Source organism: Metopolophium dirhodum, chromosome 1, assembly GCF_019925205.1.
Source record: "Metopolophium dirhodum isolate CAU chromosome 1, ASM1992520v1, whole genome shotgun sequence".
Classification (NCBI taxonomy): domain Eukaryota; kingdom Metazoa; phylum Arthropoda; class Insecta; order Hemiptera; family Aphididae; genus Metopolophium; species Metopolophium dirhodum.
The window spans coordinates 14,818,306-14,841,885 of NC_083560.1; the positions used below are offsets into that span (position 1 = coordinate 14,818,306).

The following is a 23,580-nucleotide window of genomic DNA, read 5'->3' on the forward strand; positions in this document are numbered from 1 at the left end:
TGTATGTAAACTTTAAAGAACATTTAAATAATAAATAGGTAACATAATCATATTACAACACAACTTAAGCACTAGTTTCTGATCACTGAGCATTTTTGGAATGGCTGACCAAACTTTCTCTTCCTACTAGACTTTTCATATTTTCTTCAATAACTTTCATTTAGGAAAAGCGATTGGTGTGTAGACACACTTAAAATAACTAACTAAACAACTTGAAATTATTCAAAAGTGAATGGTTGTTTAAATAAATGTTTTAACGTATTTGAATTACCTGCTCGATATTTGGAATAAGTATCAAACTCTGTTTGGTCACTCACGCCCATTCCACTTCTTGAATTCTGAAATGAATCGTTATTCTTTTGTAGCCATATATTTTTTGAATATAACAATAACACTGTATATCTGATATTACCTCAACTTGTTGAAAGTCTTCATCATCGGATTCAGAAGCTTCACCCAGAACGAGCGTCGCTTTATCTGACATATTGATGGAGTATTTTATAAAAATTGTGAGTAACTTGTAGTATTAATGTACTTAGATTATATTTTACTACCTGTGAAGAAGACTTGTTTCAATAATATTGTTATTTTTTACCACTTGTAAGTTGTTAGTTTTATAAAAATAACAAAAATACTGATAACAATAGCATTGTTGTTCATGATATTATCTATACATATTTGTGCACATTGCATACTATGGCAGATCACCGCCAAAGTACTCCCTCTCATCGGCCGCACTGCCGCGGTTGGCATCACCGCCAGGCCTGCCACGACACCGACCAGCGTCTTGGCAGCCCGAGCCGCCGCTCGTCTCTCCCTCGTGTTTTTACTCGCCAACAGGAAGCATTGATCTGCGCGACCTCGTCGTCTATCTCCATATTGTGTTTTTCGACCGAGGATCGTGCATCTCAGATATCGACGGTCACGAGGCCGCAGCTACGTGGCGCAAAACGACCGTCCTCGACCGTAACACAAATTTTAATAAAAGGTACGTACAAAGTTTTTGAATTATTGATTACCAAAATGCTCGAGTGATTTATTCTGTAATGATATGTTGTTTATTAACCGATTCTTACCTTTTTAGGACTTCTTAATTTATTATACTAATGTTATCAAATACTGTAAATTTCACTACCTATTTTCATAATTTTCTTTTTATTTCAAAGTAGCAAATATTGGAATATCTACAGTCAAAAGTGTAACTAGACCTTAAAGTTAGGGTGGCTGCAGCGAAAAATAATAGACTTATCATAAATTGTTTGTATTACATCGTAAAAAAAAATCACAATTTTGTGTCATTTCATCAGTTATCAGTCCTCCTTATCGCCCACCAAATAAATGCAATAAAATGCTGTACGAATGAGGTATTATCTAAATGAAAGGGGGACGGGGGACGGGTGTCCTTGCACTGAGTGCTCAGAACATATAGGCATTTAAAAAAAAAAGAAAAAAAAATGTTTTAATAGTAATATTATCTGCAATAATTTATCTTACATATAAGTAGTTATAACCATGATAAAATAATGTAAAATAGTTATAATAATTGTTGAATATTATTTACTATTGTATAAAAGTATCATCGTTGTAAAAATTGGTTCCACTTTTTTTCAGTGAAAACTGGTCAAACTGTTCTGTTGAACTGTCCCTACTGTAATCCTTAGTAGACTGACTCAAGCCATTGTCCCATGCCACCTGAGTAAAATGTGATCAGTGTCCAATTTGATTGTTATATACTGTGATTGCACTGATTGTGGGTATTCATTATCCATTATAAATTATTATTTATAATTATTCTTTATTATACCTATATAGTAATAATTTACTTTTTGGTCGTTCTGCACGAAGCATTCGATCGTTACTATAACGAGCGGCCGAGCTGTTAAATCAACTTCGTAGACGCGAACAGGGTTGGAGACACACAATCTCTTTCCACGACAGTAACATATCGCCATCTTTGACGTTTTCAATGGACGACGATGACAACAACAGTGTGAAAATTGAGAACAAAGATCTACCTAACTCAGATGGTATGCAACGAAGTTATATGAAATAAACATTCACATAAAACTTCATTATTTAGTTTTTGTTTTCCAGAAGAAGGCAAAGAATACCGTGAGAAACACACTGAAATACAGGAGCAGTGAGTTGTTCATTTTCCCGCGATGAACAACTTAATTGTGTTGGCAGTCGCTAAACAATTTGCATTTGAATTTTTTTATTATTATTTTAGGGTCTACCAGGACAAATTGGCCGGTATCCAAAAGCAACTACAGCAGTTGCGTGATGGGACACATGGGGAATATGTAAAGCAATTGAAAAAATTGGATGCACAGCATAAAAATGAGTATGTTAATATTTCTTTTTCTATCTAGTATAATGCCAGTAAAATCATGATTCAAATGATTTTTTTAATAATTTATCAATAGACTAATGATGAATGATTTGTGGCGAGACTGTTTGTTTGATGACATTGAAAGAGAATTTAATAAAGAACGGCGTCTAGCTCACAAAGAGTTTGAAGATCGTAATGCTCAACTCACTGAGACTTTGATATCAGAATTAAACGAAAAGAAAAAAGCTATAGAACATGACAATTTAAACATGGAACTTTGTATGTATTAAAAACAGTATATTATTTTATTTTTTTATAATATTTGGGTGGTTTTCAGCTCCTAGCTCGTCAAATCAAAAGCCTGCTATGACAAGGAAACTGAGAAGAAGACCAAATGACCCAGTGGAGCCAACACCCCGAGGAAAACTTCGCAAACCCCCACCTGTATCAGATAAGTATTTTTTATTGCAGGAACATGAAATTGAACAGGATGTAAAACTTATTCAAGACTCATTGGCTTCATTAGCATCTACTTCTACCACAATAACCCCTACAGTCAAAACACGTGATACAGTAAATTATTCATCCATTTGGAGACCAGGTTAGTTAAATTTACAATTACATTTTGATAGTATGTAGTATAGTATTATAGTATAAAGTATTATTCAAAATTATTTTTCAGGATGTCTTCCGAGTACTAGTTCATCAACTGCAAGTAACATGAGTCCTAAAAAATGTCGGAGTTCAGTTACTGAAGGATCATCAGCTATTCCAAATATGCGAATTGAAAATGGAAAACTGTTGTTTGAAAAAAGATGGTATGAAAAATTTAGTTAAGTATATGTTTCCTAAGATAAGAATTATTATAATTTTAGGTATCATCGAGGACAACATGTTTTTGTCGAAGGAAGGCAAATGGAAAAATTCCCAGCTGTTATATTTGCCATTGGCAACGAAAGTGTAAGTTATTAAATTAATAAAAAAAAGTTGAATATTATGAAAAAAAATGGTATTATAACAAAAATAAAATCTGCAAATCATTTCTATATTACAGATTTTGGTTAAGAAAACGTCAGACAACAGTAAATTTTGTATCTCCTTGTCTTATCTATCAAAAGGTAAAATGTCTATACAACGTCGAGCTGCTGTTTAAACAACTTCTTAATATATTCAGATGTTATAAATCAAATCTATGTCATTCACTTTATTTTCCAGTTTTTTTTTTTTTATTATTATTATTATTATTGACGGCTTACAAAAATAATAGTTTGTATCCTATAATAATATTACATTTCCTGTTGTACCTTTTGAAAATGTAATTATTTAAAGATTCGTGAGGTTATTTTCAATTATCGTATTAGTATAATAAAATAATATACAAATACATTTTGTTCTGTATGGAATTATAAAGTAATAATTATTTTATTTTAGGTATTTATGTTTACAATTTTTTTTCTATAAAGAAACGCTTCAAAATTTAATTTTTGGAATATACTCCTCAGCCAGTATATCAGTCACCTTACGTTTGATGTGCGACACATTTTGTTCAATGTACTTCCAGTTGGTCACAGTATCTTTAAGTTATACTTGAGATTTGTCAAATTGTTGATCAATTTTGTTCATTTGATTCATGGCGTTAATATACATTTGAATAAAACTGCATATTTTTCTCTTCTAGAACAAATTGAATTAAAATATTATTGAACAGTTGTTCATTAATTATGGTAGACATTTAACAGCAATAATATTATACTAAAGTAACTTACTTAATTCTCTATGCAGTAAAGTATCTTCAGAAATTTTAAAATTTTTGTAATGGCCGACAAAACTTTCTCTTCTTACTTGACTTTTTCTATTTTGTACAATAACTTTAATTTAGGAAAAGCAGTAGATAATATGTAGAAACACTTAAAATAACAAACTAAACAACTTGCAATTATTCAAAAGTGAATAGTTGTTTAAATAAATAACCTAACCTAACCTACTTGAATTGCTTGCTTTTTGGAAGTCAACATAAATAATAAGTTTTGACTTTCAACCCTGATTCCTTATAACTAGTTCTACACTAAAAACCTTTAAATATTCAATTTAGTTTCTTCTAAAAATTCTTTATGTACACAAAATAAAGATAGCAAGTACTTACAATATGCTGTTTTATAATGAATGTAACAAAATAAAAATATAAACTACACATTTTTGAAAAAATATTTTGAATATAGGCATTATTCAAACAAAACTTGAAATCGATAAAATAATAAATATATAATAATCACTGAGATATTTTAACACTTGAAATCACCAACAATTTAAAAAAATCACTAGCACACGAGTACATACGTAATCCATAATCTCTTAGGGTATTTATTATTAAGATTTTAAGTAAAACTTTAGAAAACCAAATCAATTTTTGAATTATTAAGAATTAATATTTAATATATAGTTGCTCTTCCCTTAAGATGAATAAAACTTTTTGGATTTAACCTAAGTGTGATCTCACAATAATTGACAAGTTTTAAATGGTAGACCATAATCGTATTGGAATGTTTGCATTTTTGACACAAGCTTATCAGCAACATAGCAATCAACCCATCTGAATGGACCACCAGAAAACTGAGAAAATCCAAGACCAAACACAGCACCGATATCACCTTCAGTATGAAACATTTAATCGCAACATAAATAATAATAAAATACATTATAAAATACTTATTTTGGAATTTTCTAATAATTTTATTTTTCTAAAATATTTTATACGTTGTAAATTATTAATAGTGTATGAACACATACAGAAGTTAAAAACCATAGACCTCTTACCACTCAATTTATTTTAAAGCAGTATATGGGTTCAACATTTATTTAAGATAGAAAATAAAGAAACCATTAAAAAAATATTTTTAAAATTTTTATCTCATAAAATTCAATTAAATAAGTTTTCTTTGCAAATGTAGAACAAAATATGAACATAGGATAATTAAAACGCTGGTTTAAAAATGAAAATCGTAAACTTGATCCCAAATAATATTTATTGATAGTTGATGGTATTATAATAATATTTATATACATAATTCTAAGTAAAAACTATTTAATCACACTGGACGTATTTTATCAAGAAACAGGAAAATTACTTAGTTATTAAGAAATTTATTAGAACTTTTGTTAAACACTGTTTTTAATTACTGACGTATTCATGGGGAAAAAAGTATATGCCAAAGTATTAATTAATAATATATAGTTTACAATGTATTTTGTGATGAAAAGTCGATGAAATTTTACCAATTAAATTGATTTGGTTCCAAAAAATATATAAAATATAACAGAATCGTAGTTTAAGTCTATATATATATAAATATTCACCAGGCTATTAAGAATTGATTCATCCAAACATAAAACTAGGTACCTCATTTATAAATCTGGATACAATACGTAGTTATTAATTTTCAACAGATTGTCCATCTAGCGGTTGAAGCTTGAAATTTTCTAACAAACTGATAGCTTTATTATTTTCTGGTCTACTTTTTTTATCAGCTTTGTACACAAAGTAACCTTTACCAGATTTTCTACCTAAAATTATGTAATAAGATAAAAAAAATAAATACAATTATATAAATGTTTTTAATTATTACATAGGTTAGGTTATGATAACAATCATTATTAGCGATTTTCAACTGGGATGTTATGGACTATTAGTAGGTGTGCAATACAATCATTAAAAAAATATAAACATATTCATATTTTATACATATTTTTACGTTTTTAAAAATAAAAATAACAAAAAAATAATTAGGTAATCAAGATTAAATTTTACATTTGTATAATAATCGACTGAATTTGTATTTTATTCTAATTAGAATATTATACTACTAGATTCAGAGTGATTAATGTATTGGTTTAACAATAATGAGTTTTTCATACAGTTTTTTTTTTAAATATCTGTCCTTTAAGAGAAGTACAAATGCATCAAATTTTAGATAATTTGATACAAAAATCTCATAATATGTATTAACAATTAAAAAAATACCAAAAATAGTGCAACACACCTGCTTGGTTAAACCAAGTGGCTGTCAATATTAATTTTATACCTAATCCTATCCAGTTAAGGAGTAGTTGGCTTTTCCCTCTACACAAACTGGTCTTGAGGACCAGGTTGTTGGACTGATATAAATAAAGTTTTTTAAGTTATATTTTAAAGGTCCTAAAAACTTATGACCTGCGTTCATAATTTAACACAATCGAACACGACTTAGCAACATATACAATAATTAAATATAAATAATAAATAATAAATTTTATTAAATGTCTAAAATAGTTATTTTATTATACAGTACACAAAACCTAAGTAACCCTATTGTTGAGGGTGTTTATTGAAGATCACATGAGTAGCAGAGTACTGTAGATAACTCTAATGTGTAAACGAATTACAAATAAATGTGTTTGACATAATATATTATTATAGTGTTTTGACTGAACACGTGAGTGGTGTATTTAATCAACATTAATTGTTCAAGAATCAAGAATATGTTATACGATATATTATCTACTTAATATTAAGTAAGTATCAATTTATTTATGATCAGTGTATACTTCCAAAGATGAGTAAACAATCTGGGTTTTTAAAATGGAAGATAAATAGAATTATAAAAAATGACTTACATAATCTAGCCTTATTAAGAACAAAATATAGTATTGTCACTACTGAAAATAATAGTTTGTCAAAACCACCAGCCCCAGGAGTGAATAATAGTAATTTCCCACCAAATGTTCTTGCCTCTCAATCTAATGACATTTTGTTATTTGAACATCAATTTGAACCTAGAGTACACTGTTCATCAAATAATATTTCAGAAATAACAACTAATACAAATGTAAATACTTATTGCAATAAACCACCAGAAGACAGCATCATTGTTGTTCACTATAAAATTTCTAGTGACATACAAGATGATTTATTATTATCACAACAAATAACTGAGAAACTTAAACTCTGGGCTGTTCCTTGTAAAATATCACATTTGTCTTTAAGAGAGTTACTAAAAATTATATGCTTGATACCTGGGCTAGAGAATACTCTTAAAGATACTAGGATATTTGTACATACACCTAGAAATACTATTACACGCAATGTTAATCCACGAACTTATTTTCATTTGGGGATTTCTAATTGACTTAATAATATGTTTAAATATATAAATACATCAGATATTTCTAACATTATTGAAGTGGGTATTAGCATAGATGGATTGCCATTATGTAAATCATCGTCTAATCAGTTGTATCCAATTTTGTGTATAGTTAATAATGTTAAAATGTCTCCTAATATATTTTCAATCGGTATCTATCATGGAAATGATAAGCCATCAAGTTTTAATGATTTTCTTGAAGAATTTGTTGACGAGTCTGTAATATTAACAACTCAAGGCTTAAATATTAAAGATAAATCTGTATTGTTCAAAATAACAATGTTTTTATTTGATGCAGTTTCAAAAGCAAGTGTGTTATATATTAAAGGACATTCTGGTTATTCGTCTTGCACTACATGTATCCAAGAAGGTGAATATATTATTAATAGAATTTGGCTCCCAGAAATATAATTTATTAAAAGAACAAATACCGAGTTTTTAAATAAAACTGACCAAGAGCATCATACAGGGGAAACAATCATGGAAAGGTTCTCAAATTTTGAACCAGTATCTGCTGTACTCATAGATTACATGCACCTAATATGCCTTGGTGTTGTAAAAAAGTTGACATTTAAAAATATTTTCATAAATATGGTGAACAAAATTTGTTCTCTTATAGGAAAAAATAAATTGTAATCGATCGCAAATAAAGTTTGTACTATTAAAGTAACAAACTCAAATGTATTCAATTATTCATAATTTTATGAATCATCACAATTTACAATAAATACCAACAGGGAAATAGTGCAGGTGATGAAGAAGGCGCACACGGCAACAGGTTAATCAAATCAATTACAATATCGTTATAGAATTCTGCTATTTATTACAGAAGTGTGGCCAAGAGCGTAAAATACCGAGTATATTAAAGTATATTATTGTTTATTATTAGTCACCAAAGTTTAGAATTCACTGTGATGACTAATATAAACTTGTGTAATTGAATACATTTGAGTTGATACTTATTTATTATTCTGAGTATTCTTAAGTTAATAAAATAAAATCCACTTTTTTATCTAAACAGAATCATAATAGTCTTGTCAAGTGATTTGGTCTAAATATTACCTCATATGTACTTGTAAAGAGTATGATTAATTGGGCGAAAATGAAATTATTCTACATTTTTAATAATAAAATATCTTGTAAGAAATAAGTTCATTGTTTTCTATAAATTTTTAAAAGTAAAGAGTATATTTGTATACAATATATTGGTAGGTGACAATAAATAAAAAAAATCAACTTAATTACAATTATATAACTAAATGCTTAATATTAAAAATATAAAATTATAATTTACAATTATTTTTATGATTGTATTGTAAAATAAAGTCGGTTATATTTCATCAAAGTCTGATACAAAACAAACCGCTGGAAAGCAAAATCAGTATGGAGCCAAAAAACATGATGTCAAGGCATTTTTTGCCAAAAAATCTGAACCTCATACTATCAAGTGTGTGTTGTGTACAGCGCCACATAGAATTTATGCATGCGACCAATTCAATCAAATGTCAGTATCTGAGCGTAAGGATATTGTAACCAAATTTAAATTATGTTTCAACTGTCTGAACTTCGGACATCAAGTTGAATCTTGTTATTATCCTGGATGTCCACGTTGTGGGAAAAAACATAATTCAAGACTACATGCTGACTCGATCCATATGTCAGAACCAGAGAGCTCTACGCAAACTGAGACACAGAAAACCAGTCAACATAATGCAGTATGCCATGCGATGACCAGTAATAAGCATGCGTCAAGTACCACGTCCACTGTGATGCTTGCTACTGCTGTAATAAATGTTCATGACTCTGATGGACGACCTCAACGTTGTAGAGCCATCTTGGATTCTGGATCTCAACTTAATTTCATAACGTCATCTTGTGCTCAACGCCTGCGTTTAAAGAAGACTAATGTTTCATTGTCAATATCTGGTGTTGGTACTATGTCTTCTTCCACTGTGCGTTTAATGCCATGCACTATATCATCGCATTGTCAAAACTATCAATCCTCGATTGAATTTCATTCATTGCCAACGATAACAGAAAGACTTCCGCATCAAATGTTCAGCATGGATCAATTGAACATATCTGATGATGTCAAGGGCAATCTAGCTGATCCTCAACTCAACGTACCAGCTGCTGTTGACATATTATTTGGCGCCGAGCTATTTTATAACATTTTCCTGGGTGCACGTAAACAGCTGTCCAAGCATATTAGTGCACACAATACAAAACTTGGTTGGATACTTGTTGGTAAATTATTTGAGAAGTCATTGGTTATGTCAAAAATAACCATGCTATCTACACCAGTATCTACCAATTCTGCTTTAAATCTATTTACCTCAACTACAAATGCTCAATTCATCGAAGAAGCTCAAGCGGAGAAGCACTTTTCATCAACTGTTAAGCGTGATGAAAGTGGTAGATTTGTTGTAAGGCTTCCAATTAATGACGAGATCACATTCCTTGGTGATTCTCGACCAATGGCAGAAAGGCGGTTTTACAATTTAGAAAGGAGACTTGGTAAAGATAAAAATTTGGCAGAGCAATATGACATGTTTATTTCTGAATACTTGGCGTTAAACCACATGGAGCTGGCAAGTCCTACATGGACTGGACCAAAATATTATTTGCCTCACCATCCAGTATTTAAGACCAATAGCACAACCACAAATTTTCGAGTAGTGTTTGATGTTTCTGCCAACACCAAGTCCGGAATAGCACTCAATGATATTTTGTTAAAAGGACCAAAAGTACAGTCAGATATATTTCATATCCTTATTCATATCCATGTTCTTCGATTTCGCATTCACCAAGAAGTGATCACAGTGGACGTCGAGAAAATGTACCGACAAGTGTTAGTTGCACCTGAGGATAGAGACCTCCAACGAATTCTTTATCGAAAAAGTCCTACTGATCAACTACAAGAGTACAGGCTGTGCACTGTAACATATGGAACAAAGTCAGCCTCGTATTTGGCCACTCGTTGTCTAGCTGAGATTGGAAAATGCACAGACAATCCTAAATTAAATCGAGTAATCACTCAAGATTTCTACGTTGATGATCTCCTGAGTGGCGGGGCATCTGAAGATGAATGTTATCAAATTTACACTTCACTATTAAGACATTTTAGTCCAGCTGGTTTTCCACTTCGTAAATGGTGTTCCAACTCAGTCAACCTTATTAGCCAAATACCATCAGCGTGTAATGACCCAACGTTTGTATTAAAACTCAGTGAGGATGATACGGTTACAGCCTTAGGACTCACATGGCAACCTATCACTGATCAGTTTCGTTTTACGTTCAAGCATTGGTCACCGCCGTTAAACATGACCAAGCGTACACTATTATCAGACATCAACTCAGTTTATGATCCTATTGGACTCATATCCCCTGTACTCATTCTTGGAAAAATTTTCATTCAACAATTATGGGGAATGAAGATGAGCTGTGACGACATTATCTCATCTGAATTGCAAGCTCGATGGATAAAATTCTACAACTCTCTTCAGTCGTTGCATGAATTGGCCATACCACGCAAGGGTATCAACGCTGCAGATTCAAAGATCACCATTCATGGCTTTTGCGATGCATCGCAAGAGGCATTTGGTGCATGCATTTATTTACGTTCTGCCAGTCCAAATGGTCAAGTGTAAGTACATCTCCTGGCATCCAAATCTCGTGTTGCCCCAATGAAAGCTACAACCATCTCTAGACTAGAACTATGTGGTGCAGTGTTGCTGGCGGAACTGTTGCTAGAGGTAAAAAATGAACTCAGTTGTTCAGGCATACAATTCAGTATAAACGAAATTTTACTATGGACTGATTCATCAATTGTTTTGGCTTGGCTAAAAAATGAAGTCCCTTTACTATCATTCGTAGCAAACAGAGTTGCTCGAATATTAGACATTACAGATAATGTTCAATGGCGCCATGTTATTTCTAAGGAAAATCCTGCCGATCAAATAACAAGAAGTATACATCCTGCTGCGCTGCCTTCATTGTCAATTTGGTGGAACGGACCATCCTGGTTACTTTTGGAAAGTGATTCATGGCCAGGCATTCCAGAGCTACCATCAGAAATCCCTGAAGTTCGTCCAGTAAAATTAGTGCTGGCTACAGCTCATTCATCCGATTCCTGGTTGCTGAACAAATATTCGAGTTACATGCAACTTCTACGTATAACTGCCTTAGTCCAACGATTCGTACACAATTGTACAATACAGAGGAAACTCATAGATCAACGTACGACAGGTGCATTGACTGCACATGACCTCAAAGGTTCTAGAGAGTTTTGGATTCGCAAAATTCAGGCTGAAGCTTATCCCTCGGAACTAAAGGCTCTAAATTCAAACTTACCCATTCATCGGTCAAGCTGTCTGTTAAAGCTAAATCCATTTGTAGACGGTATTGGTATTTTGCGTGTGGGAGGCCGCTTAGCGTATGCACCAATACATGACAATACAAAGTTTCCAATTGTATTGCCGCCCTCTTCAACTTTCACAAGATTATATTTCAAATATGAACACCTGAGACTATTGCATGTTGGTCCACAAGCATTGTTCTCACACATACAAGTTAATTACTGGCCCATCCGTGGACGAAGTCTTGCCAGTCGAACCGTGCATCAATGCATTCAATGTTTCCGAACCAATCCAAAATTAATGACGCCTTTCATGGCTCCCCTACCTCGGCAACGTACCACTATTGAAAGACCGTTTTCTCAATGTGGAGTAGATTTCTGCGGGGCAATAATGATTCGAAGTGGTATCCGTCGTGTAAAGACTGAAAAGGCATATATATCGGTATTTGTGTGTTTAGTCACACGTGCAATTCATTTGGAATTAGTGTCATCTTTGACTGCCGATGCGTTTCTAGCCACGCTAACTAGATTCATGTCTCGCCGAGGACAATGTAGTAACCTTTTCAGCGATAATGGCACAAATTTTGTTGGTGCAAATCGCAAACTCATGTCTCAGTTTGAGGAAATTGCCAAGACTCATGCAACATCATCATATTTATCTGAAAAATCTATGCAATGGCATTTCATTCCACCCTCAGCACCTCATTTTGGAGGCCTGTGGGAAGCTGCGGTTAAGTCTTCTAAACAACTCCTGACAAAACTATCACTAAGTGCAACATTTACATTTGAAGAAGCTACAACGTTGCTGTGTGGAATAGAAGGAGTTTTAAATTCTAGACCCATGACTCCGTTATCCAATGACCCATCAGACTATCAAGCGCTAACACCTGCTCATTTTTTGATTGGTGGAGTTATCACATTACCACCTGAAGCAGATTCATCCACAACCCCGATATCTAGACTTAAACGTTTTGCATTGGTACAATCTTGCATTCAACAGTTTTGGAAGAGATGGTCCCGGGAGTACCTTCCTCAATTACAACGCCGAGGTCGCTGGATAAAGGTAACTCGAAATATGAGAGTAGGTGACTTATGTCTTCTCCGACAGGAAAATCTTCCTCCTACAAGATGGGCTCTGGTCAGGGTTCAAGATGTTCATCTCGGTCCTGATGGCACCGTTCGAGTGGTCACGTTACGCAATTCCTCTGGCAACACTTTCAAACGTCCGGTGGTGAAACTTTCTTTGCTACCAAGTTAAGAAGATGAGAGAGAAGAACCTTAGTCATCATCGAAAATGGATTTCAACCAATGTATTATTTTTTTTTTTTTTCGCTATCATTGATAATATTGCATGTAGCAAAATTATCATTAATCATATTGAGTTATTTTCATTCGTATTCATAAATGTGTCAAAATAATTGTTTTTTGTATATAATGTTGAAAGGTAGATCCTTTCAAAGGGGGGTGTATGTTCGCTCCGCAAACAAATTAATGTTTTCGTTTCCGCGCCAACAGCAAATCAGCTGGCTGTCTGGTGTGTGCATGTGCGTATTCCAACGGTTATATTTTCATATTATTTTTTCGTGTATTTTCAATGTTTTTCGTTATTCATAAAGTTGTGTACCGCTTTCAGTGCCACCGAAAGTCTGTATTTCGTCGTATTAAATGTTTAAGGTGGTACTGATCGCATTTTCGTGAGTTATGCGTTTTTTCATTGGTCATTCAAATATTCATTCGTTTTCGTAAAAGCATCATATTCAACTCAATACATTCGTTCCTTTTTTTTTTTTTTTGCCTCTCGAGCTGTTCGGTCGAAGTCAACTGCCAGCCAGAACACATTGTTTCATTAACCTAAATACATTCATTTTTCGCTGAAGAAGCAAACATTCATTCAATACATTCATATTTCATACATATTCAATCATCTTGTACTACTCGTCTTCTGTGAATTTACTTCTGTAAGTATCGTTCAGTCATTTGATCTGTTCAATCATTTAATATTATTCCCCTATTCAGGGCGTACCACAAGATACTTACAGAAGCACGTGAATTTTGTGTCGTTGTCAATTACATGTGTTCAGTGATTTATTCGTTTGAACTGGTGGCTCGTTCGTCGTACGTTCTCAGGTTGCTGCACATTTAATTATTATAATATTGTATTTTTATTGTGTAAATGTGCGCATCCTGAGACGGTAGCGTTTGGTTATAAGCCGCTAACGGACACCAGTTCTCCAGGTAACCAGCTGACGAGCTGTTTTTATATTATTATTCAATATTATTGTTATTATTTTTGTGTGCTAATCAAGCACTTCAATATTATTATTACTTTATATTTTATTCAGCTGGTGGGTGCCAAATAGGCATTCCACACTTGTTATTATTTATTTTATTATACTTAACCAAAGTACCTAACATCACTTATAAAATCAATAAATTCAATTATTTATCCCAATATCACTTGGATTATCTATATTAATTCCTTTTGCTATTCATAAGGTTGTTAGTATTTATATTTAACTAACGCCTAGTCGTGAAGGCACCCTTGACATTTATTATATATTTATTTTTGTTAAGAACTACGTGCTAATTAAATTGCAATTACCAATTATTATATTTTATTCTTAATTATATTGTAGCCTGTAGAGTGTAGGTATTGATTAATTATAATATCATAACAATGTATTTGTGTTATACGTATAGTGTTTAAAAATATTTTAACAAAATTTGTAATTTATGCATATTATTTAATATTTAATAAATTCTAACAACTAGGTATATGGACTTATACTGTAGTATTGACTCTTGGGTAATATTGTGAATACTTTTAAAATACTTTTCTCAAAAGCATTCTGAATAACTATTTAGAATATTTTTTAAAGTATTTCATTCATATAAAAGAGTCTTAATATTCTAAACAATGTGTACATATACTAATAGTATAGTCATAAGCGCAACTAGGGGGGGGGGGGCTGGGGTGGCTAACCCCACCAAAACTTGTAATAGCTCCCTCAAAATAAATTATTCAATTCTTTCCTAAAATATTAACAAATCTTTAAAAATATAACTGTATTTCTTATATTTTTTTTTTGGAAAAAAATTAAACTTCAATTTTTTAAATTTTCATTAAAATTTTTTTTTTATATTGCCTATGAGAAATATGGTAAATATTATAAGCTTTATGCTTGTATTTATTTTAAGGAAACAATTTGTATAGGTATGATATAAATTATTTTGTATTTGGTAAGATTATTACACAAAGTTCTACAGTATAAACCATATGATATTTCTAAAACGTAATTAGCGTAATTATTACATTATTAATATTTAATTACAAAAATATTATTATACTTATAATATAATATTACTTTTCAGTAAAAAAATTAATATATAACAAATAATATTCAAAAATGAACAATAATTTTGTTTTGTTTTATATCACAATAATACGATATATAGTACGATAATCTTTTAAATATTTTATTTTATAATCTTTTAAATAAGTATTGTATCCACCTATATTAATTAAACTTGTAAATTCTACTTCTTTATTCAAATATTATTAGGAAACGTAATATTTTATTTCGGGGATATATTATTATAATATACATATAATATAAAGGTATTAAGCAAAAAATATTATTGTTAATGTTTGAAAATTATAATATAAATATTAAAAAATAAGGTATAATTAAATACTTGAGTAAATAAATAATTGATTTTTTTTGTATGATTTTTTTATATTTTTAAGTGGTGGTGTGGGGGCATCGCCCTTCGGATTACGTTTCATGTAATGACAGGTGGGGGCTACATCCTCCCCCAACATCTCAGCCATAGTTACGCCACTGAGTATTGTATATAATATATTGTATATCTTGAGAATTTGAAAATTATTTATTTTTTATAGTATTAGGTACTACAAAAAGATAATTGGTGATATCTACAAGGTAGGTACAACTTGAGTGTATAGTCTATAATATTTTTTTACATGGCTGGGCTTGATAAGTTACAACTTAGTTAATCGCACTTTGATCAGATGCATGGTTATGATCGCGATGAGATCTTAAGACTTTTTTATATTTAAACGAATTACATGTAACAACTGTAACAACGAGTTACATGTATAACAACGATTGCACACAGACTAATAACGTAAAAACAGTAAACATATCAATATCTTCAATTTTATCTATCGACAAACGTTAAATTATGTTTTATTGATACCGTTTGTTCAGATAAGTTATGGTTTTTTTGCACTGACCCATAGGTACCTCGTACATAATATTAGATTAAGTAATTGAACGACGTTCAAAAATATTATTTTATCATTCTTGAAATTTGCACTTTTGCAATCGATAGTTGTCAGTTGTCGTCTATTCGTCTGAGGTAAGTGGTAACATGTCTAACATCGTGTTCTGTAGCTACTAGACATAAACTATTTTCTATAATTTTAAAACTAGGTGCTTATTTTTTTCATATTATTCATATAATTTTGCATTTTGCTATTTTATTAATCATGAAGTTTAACAATTAAAATGAAAAATATTCCGGCAAACGGAAACGGATGAAATTAGAGTGCTTGGAATGTGGTAAAACATTTGATAATGATAACAAACAAAAACACGAAAAAAATATATATAATGGTAAAAAAGTCACAACTAAACATTTTGGTATCCCTAAAAACCCATTTGAAGCTTCTAAATCAAATTCAAAACTAGTAAGTAAAAATATTGGTACTTAAAATAAATAATACCAACTATCATTATTATGTTATTAACAGTTAGTATATTGTTTTAATATTTTATGCAAGTAGATATAGGTATTTTTTTTTTTTACCTACTAAGGGGCTAAAGAATGTAATTAATTTTTGACGTCCTCATTTATTAGATTAAAAATACTCAGAGACCACTAGAAAAAATTTGTTTCACAAATATTATTTTGAACCATTTTCCTCCAAAGGCATTTCAAAATTTATTAGTAGCCAGTAGGTATGAAATTCTTTGCTGTAAAATTATCACAAATTTTTTTTTGTTAGATACCTATAGACTATGAATAATATATTTTTACAATATTGTATATTTGTATCTCCTTACTAATTACGATAATAATTGTAATTTTCTTAAGATATATTTATTGTGTTTTTAGCCACCAGAATTACTTGATATGCCATTCCTTGATGTTACTAATGAAACACCAACAACGTCTACTGCGTTTATGTAACTGATGTTAACATTGAGTGTTCTGAAGAATGTGTAAGTAGTATTAATTAATAAAAATAAATAAACTATCTAAGATAAACTACATTATTATAAGCACATAACTTTATTACCAATTGTAAAAACTTAAAATTATTTATTTCTTAAATGTTATTTTACAATAAATGTTGAATTATGCATCGGATATTTTAATTTCTAACGTACAAATTGTCCTATTTTTTTTATATACCTATATATATATTCTTTATTATTGATGTTAAATTATTAATGTTTGTTAATATATGTTCACAGATTTCTATTAATCAACTATCAGATGACATTAAATTATTTATCTGAGTTATCACTGTAGTTTTTGAAAAACCCTAGTCTATGTACAAAATTTGTCTGCTTCACTAGCATCTCACGGAAAAAAGTTCTAGTGCCGTGCCTGATAGTAATTAGTATGGTATAGTGCAAAATGCAAGAATTTATATTTCTTTATATTTATTTAATATATTCTGTAAATTAAACACAAAATAAACCCATACAATTTTCAATTTTTAATAAACTCCACTTCAACTATAAATTGTTTATTTTATTATGATTGCTTCAAACAGTACTTCAAGAAGGCATTTTGTGGTCCAAATGTATGTTTTATTGCAAATAAAATATTGAGTATGTATAATATTTTATTATAAATAATTATATTTATTTTGGTAACAGTAAAAGATTTAAAGGAGAGAATAAATTTATTTTCCAATTTGTTCTACACTTGTGCCATTAGAACACAATATTGTTGTGAATTAAAAACCTCTTAACATACGATCTATCTATGAATGTAGTATACCAGTAGGCAATAATAACCTATGCATAATATGCAGTCTAAAAAATAAATGTTACAAAATTGATACAATTAGAACTAAAATTAAAAGTTTAAATACAATTTAACTGACAAATGTAACTTACCAAATGTACTGTAGTTTATAGTAGTTAACTAACTTTTTCACATATTCCCTATTAAAAACAAATATTAAGCTCCTTATTATATGTTATAGCTAAATGTTATAGCCAAAACTTATGTTATAAGTTATCACTAATACAAATTCTCGGTTATATACAACAGTGGGTTTATAATATATAATTGGTTATATTGATTTATACTTTTTAACTTTTTATTTTTTAGTTAGTTAGTTAGTGATTCTAAACACTAACTGTCCTATAAATGATGGGTTTCGTTTGCATAAGTTCCTTGGGTAACTAGTCTTGAAATATAAATTTCTTTTAAAGATAGGTATCAATTTTTTTATTATTTTGTTTTATGGGGGTTCTTTTGTATTATTATTTTTAGTTTTAAAAGTTCATTGCAATGATAATTGAATTATTTTATTAAATGATTGTTCTTACATTTAACTTTAAACACATTTAAGGTGCTAAATTTAAGAGCCCGGAAAAATTTAAATCCTCCTAAATTTTTAAAATATATTTAATAATACCTATTGTTACTTGTAATTAATGTTTTAGTGCACACAATATATTAATCAATTTTTAAAAAAACATTGGGTACTATCTACAGTATAGACATATAAATATCTATATACCTATATATTTATACATTTATGGTCTGCACTTTGCAGTTAGGTGTTATTCTTTTTATTATTATTATAAAAAATAATAATTTTTGGTTGCATTATTTAATCAATTGCAGTTCTATCTAAAATTAAAATGAAGAGATATTAAGGACATCCATTTGTATATAAATGTTCAAGCTGACAAGAAATACAAATTAAATTGCCGCTTCTTACCACCTCATTATTGTTTTTACTCTTCTGAGAAATACCAATTAAAAACAACATATTTCTGTAAAGGTGACTGACAAGACATATCATTATCTTAGTACGTTATAACAAAGGTAGTTGGAAAACCCATCTTTAGAGTGATTGTTATGCTTCTAGAAGTAAAAACTTCCCCATTTACAAGACATCATTAAGGTTAGTAAATAATATTTTATGTTTTTATTGTGATTTAAAGTATGTAGTATGAGCTACCATATGTAGGACACTCTCTTGTTATTGCCACTGAGTTGTTAGTCAACCACTTGATCAATATTTAAAACCAATGATGTATTGGATAAGTGAATTAGATTATTTGTAAAATCAAATTGAAATTAAAACAGTATGTTTAAAAACTTTGAAAATGGGAAATACTAATTCATCTTGCTTCCTAAAGGAATTTTCTGACTTCTGGTTTTTGCATAATTATTAAGGAACTTAAAACACATACAATTATAAATAGAACATAGCTAATTAATTTAATAATGATAGTAAATGACATATGTAACACTATTTTAGCTGATAAAAATACTACAAATAATGTTTCTAGTAAATGTAATAAAATATAAAATGTACTACATTTTTTTTAGTAATATACTTGTGTTTGTAATATATTAGGGTTTGAATTCCATGAATACTCAATTTCTTACTGATACTTAAAATTGTATGAAATGTATAATAGTTATTACAATTATTGAATACATTTTTTCTATGAGCCCCTATTAATAGAAAACAGATTGTTCAGTGAACAGTAAAATTAAATTAAATAAGTTTTGGATATGTAAAATAATTCATTTATTTTATTATAATTCATTCAAGAAGTTGACCACCATTGAAAATACTTGAAACTATTAAATTAAGACTATGTACACAGTACACATAACTGTTAATTTACAAATATATTCCTATTATATATTTATATGACTGAAAAATAATTAAATATAAATTACACAATATTAGAGAGTACCAGGCCTGGGCAAGTTACTCAATTTATTGTAACTGGTTACATGCTACAAGTTACAGTTTTTTACATTGGTAAAAGTGTAGAGAATTATTGAGCAGCTAGGGCTAGGTAAAAAATGATGTACCAACTATAATCGTACAATTTGTAACGAACCCAATAATACACATGATATATTATTGTGATCGTTTCGCCTTCGGCTACATTTGGCAACATAAATAACTAGATCAACAATAGCATATAGAAAGTTGGGCAAATAAATCAAAGTCATATATCCTTTAGAAAACCTATGGGAATATAATGAGAGGGCAATGCGATATGGAAACCGCATTTCTATAGATCCAACAACTTCAATTAAATCATAAATGTATGAATATAATATTTAGATATTGTTCTGAAATATACATATGTATATATATATATATATAATGTATATTATCTGATTATTGACAGATGGCGTATAACATATATTGCAAACACGATAACAGGACACGATCATTGGAATGACCAGGCGTGAGAATGTATTGAAAATTAATTAAGCAATGTCCTGTGAAATCCACAGATATGTTGATAGACTAGGGGGAAGTGGGAGAGCAGGAGGCCCTATAAAACCAGACCCGAAACGGCCTGTAGATTAGACGTGTGACACCATAGTATAGACGAGCACCTTCACGAGAGACAACATAACAACTTTGTCAAATTAGACTTAGAGTATTTTATGCAGAAGAAATTCAATAAACAACTTAAACTTTCAACCAGTCTAATTATTTTATCAACTCTACCTAAGAAATCCTCTACCAACGGTCTTCCTACCCGCAACTTATAAACTAAGCAGTTATCTCAACAGCTAGTTTATAACAAATTACTAAATATCCAGTGACCAGATGAATTGTGAAAACCAAAATGAACAAATATAAAAAAAAAAATCTCGATCATATATTTTTAATATTTTTAAACTGGTACCTATTGCAACAATGTGTGAGTATCTTTCAGTATTGTATCAAATGTTCAAGCATTTTGACCAAACAAATAAAATTTAACTTACATTTATTAAAAAAAAAACTAAAAAAATATCCGTAAACAACTCGAAATATTTTGAAAATTTCATCTAGTATAAAAATGATATAACAAACATTTGGTGTAAATTTAAAGTATCAACGGTTATTAGTGAAATTTGAATAACAAAAAAATAAGAAAATCCTATGACAATTTGTTAATTACGGGAAAATATCCAGTCTAACTTCAAACGCTTGTAAACATTTTTATTGATTTTCGGGTATAGACTTTTTTTTGATAAAAGTAGAAACACTTATGAGGAATCTTGCATTATTATTTTTTTTGCTTTCTGCAGATCCACATATGATTATGTAACTTTTAATTGTAACTTGTAACTTGTATATAACTATCATTCACTATTCTAACATGATAATAAAATGATATTCTTATTTGATGTTTTTTTATAAATTATCTACATTGTAATATTATTTTATTTCTCTTTTTAAACATAAGTTATTATATTATTACTAAATGAAATAATTAGATAAATATTTCAATACTATGAGTTAATTTTATTGAATATGAATGCCTGTTTCAATTTTACATGATGTATTAAGTTGTAAAATGAGTTGGTCTTATACATGTAAACAAAAAATGTATAACTTGTTCATAATTATTATTATTCTTACTTAACTCAAAAATTAATAACCATAGACCATAGAAAATTTAAGGAAATATTTATATTAGCATTTTAAATAAATGGTAATATTTTCATAATATTTAGATTCTTTTTGGGATAATCATAGTAGGTATTGGGAAATTTTTAGAAATTTATAATTTTTTTTTTTAAACTATTCTCGATAGAAACATTTTCACTTAGTAAAAAACTTCAAAATTGAATACAAGTTTCCTTATAAGTTTCATAAATGTAAGTTCAAAAAAGTCGGAAATACATATGCACAATTTTTTTTATATTCAATTTAAGTTCAAATTTTGACAAAATTCAACAAAATATTGAACATTTTTAAGTTAGAAAATTCATAAATGGTTTGTTTTTCAAAGTTAACATAATAAATGTTGAAAGATGACTCCTACCAAATTTACCTACCTTAATCAAAAAAAAAAAATTTACCGAAAAGCAACGTTAATTTTTATGAATATTTGTATTTAAATTTTTACCATATTGGATTGTAATAGGTAAATTAATGAATTTTCGTCAATACATTTTTGATATTTTGTTGTATCTTAAAAACAAATGAACAAGATACTTGAAATTTTTGAAATTCAAATGTTAAAACAACCATTATCTAAATGTGGTAATATTTTGAAACTTATTCAGCTATTAATAGCCATCATAAATATTTTAAATGTTGTAAATAAGTATTATTTAGTTAGAAATTCATAAAAGATTTATTTTCATACATAAGATTAACAATTCTTAATAGAAGATTTTGCATAAGTTTTCCTACCAATAACAAACAAAAAAAATTAACTTAAATATGAAATTACTTTTTTATGAGCTTCTGAACTTATAATTTCGATGATATTTGATATTCAGCGGTAAATTATTGATATTTTGTTACTTTGTACTATTTTCGACAAATAGTTTGTCAAACTATTTCGACGCATTTTTAGCTATATAAAACCATGATAATTTTTTCAAATTGTGAAAACTATTTTTCAGTTTGGATTTTATAAAAGTTTTTATTTTCATAGCTAAGATAAGAAATTTTAATAAAAGGTACCAAACAAAATTTTCTACTTATAACAAAACAATTAAGGTTAGCGTTTAGTAACAATATTTATTTATGTGCGTTTGAATTTTTTTTTATAATTTTTACGATATTGTATATTTTTGTAATAATTTTTGAATTCATTAAGACCTTAAATTATTTCCTTAGATGTATGGTTTAAAAATGTATCAAGTGTCATGACTTTTATTATTTATTAACTCACTAATTGTCCACTTAATGCTTATTATTTTTAATAATGTGTCATACATATATATTTATAAAACATAGGTACTAATGTTTTCGTAAATGTATTTTATTCAAATACAAAATATAAAATAATTATTCAAATACAAAATATAAAATAATTATTCAAATACAGAATATTTCAATAATATTCGTCGGTTTACGGACGATAATTTTACGTCATAAGAAAACAATGATGAAAAATTGCATAATCTTATGAATTGAATGGAATTATCATCACTGAATTATCATTATTTTGTATAATAAAGAAGGAGTTATCGAAATAGCCATAGTTGAATATAACCGTCTAAGAACTTTGTGTAGGCCAGACTTAACAACTATTCTATCAAAAAGTCTCGACGACGAAAAATAATAGATCGTACTTGGCTATCTTTGTCCGGTATTGACAACGCTCAAGAGTCCAATCTCTCAGCTCCTCAACAGAGACCCAAACGGTCTTACAATAGAAAATGTCTGACTTTTAAAAAAAAATTAAGAAATTAAAAAATTAAAAATTAAAATTAAATAACACGTCGTCCACGATGCTGCAGCCCGCAAAAATAAATGATATCCCAACAAAAACCTAACCGTGAAAAAAGGCCAAGTTCCAAACTCCCTCCCAAAAAAGTCGGCCTATCTGCTATTTTTTAATTCATAACCTCACTGCACTCCTACATTAAAAAGTAACACTCCTCTTTTAATCCACCGAAGGCAGTTTAGCCAACGTCACCTGCACGTATACAGCTGTTTGTGAGCCAAA

At 29.4% G+C, this 23,580-nt stretch overlaps 3 protein-coding genes across 3 annotated transcripts; all 3 read left to right on the top strand.

Annotated features, from left to right (window-relative positions):
* Positions 1-529: 529 nt before the first annotated feature.
* Positions 530-3,485, top strand: LOC132933074 (sin3 histone deacetylase corepressor complex component SDS3-like). Its single transcript, XM_060999408.1, has 10 exons — positions 530-600; positions 704-988; positions 1,897-2,027; positions 2,095-2,140; positions 2,231-2,344; positions 2,427-2,611; positions 2,670-2,933; positions 3,015-3,150; positions 3,208-3,292; positions 3,387-3,485. The coding sequence occupies exons 1-10, from the start codon at positions 530-532 to the stop codon at positions 3,483-3,485; spliced, it is 1,416 nt and encodes a 471-aa protein (XP_060855391.1).
* A 4,303-nt stretch (positions 3,486-7,788) lies between these two features.
* On the top strand, positions 7,789-11,159 carry LOC132933082 (uncharacterized). The gene is made up of 2 exons (XM_060999414.1): positions 7,789-7,879; positions 8,836-11,159. The coding sequence occupies exons 1-2, from the start codon at positions 7,789-7,791 to the stop codon at positions 11,157-11,159; spliced, it is 2,415 nt and encodes an 804-aa protein (XP_060855397.1).
* Positions 11,160-11,195: 36 nt separating this feature from the next.
* LOC132933091 (uncharacterized) lies at positions 11,196-13,124 on the top strand. The gene has a single exon (XM_060999424.1). The coding sequence runs from the start codon at positions 11,196-11,198 to the stop codon at positions 13,122-13,124; it is 1,929 nt and encodes a 642-aa protein (XP_060855407.1).
* The last annotated feature ends 10,456 nt before the right edge of the window (positions 13,125-23,580 follow it).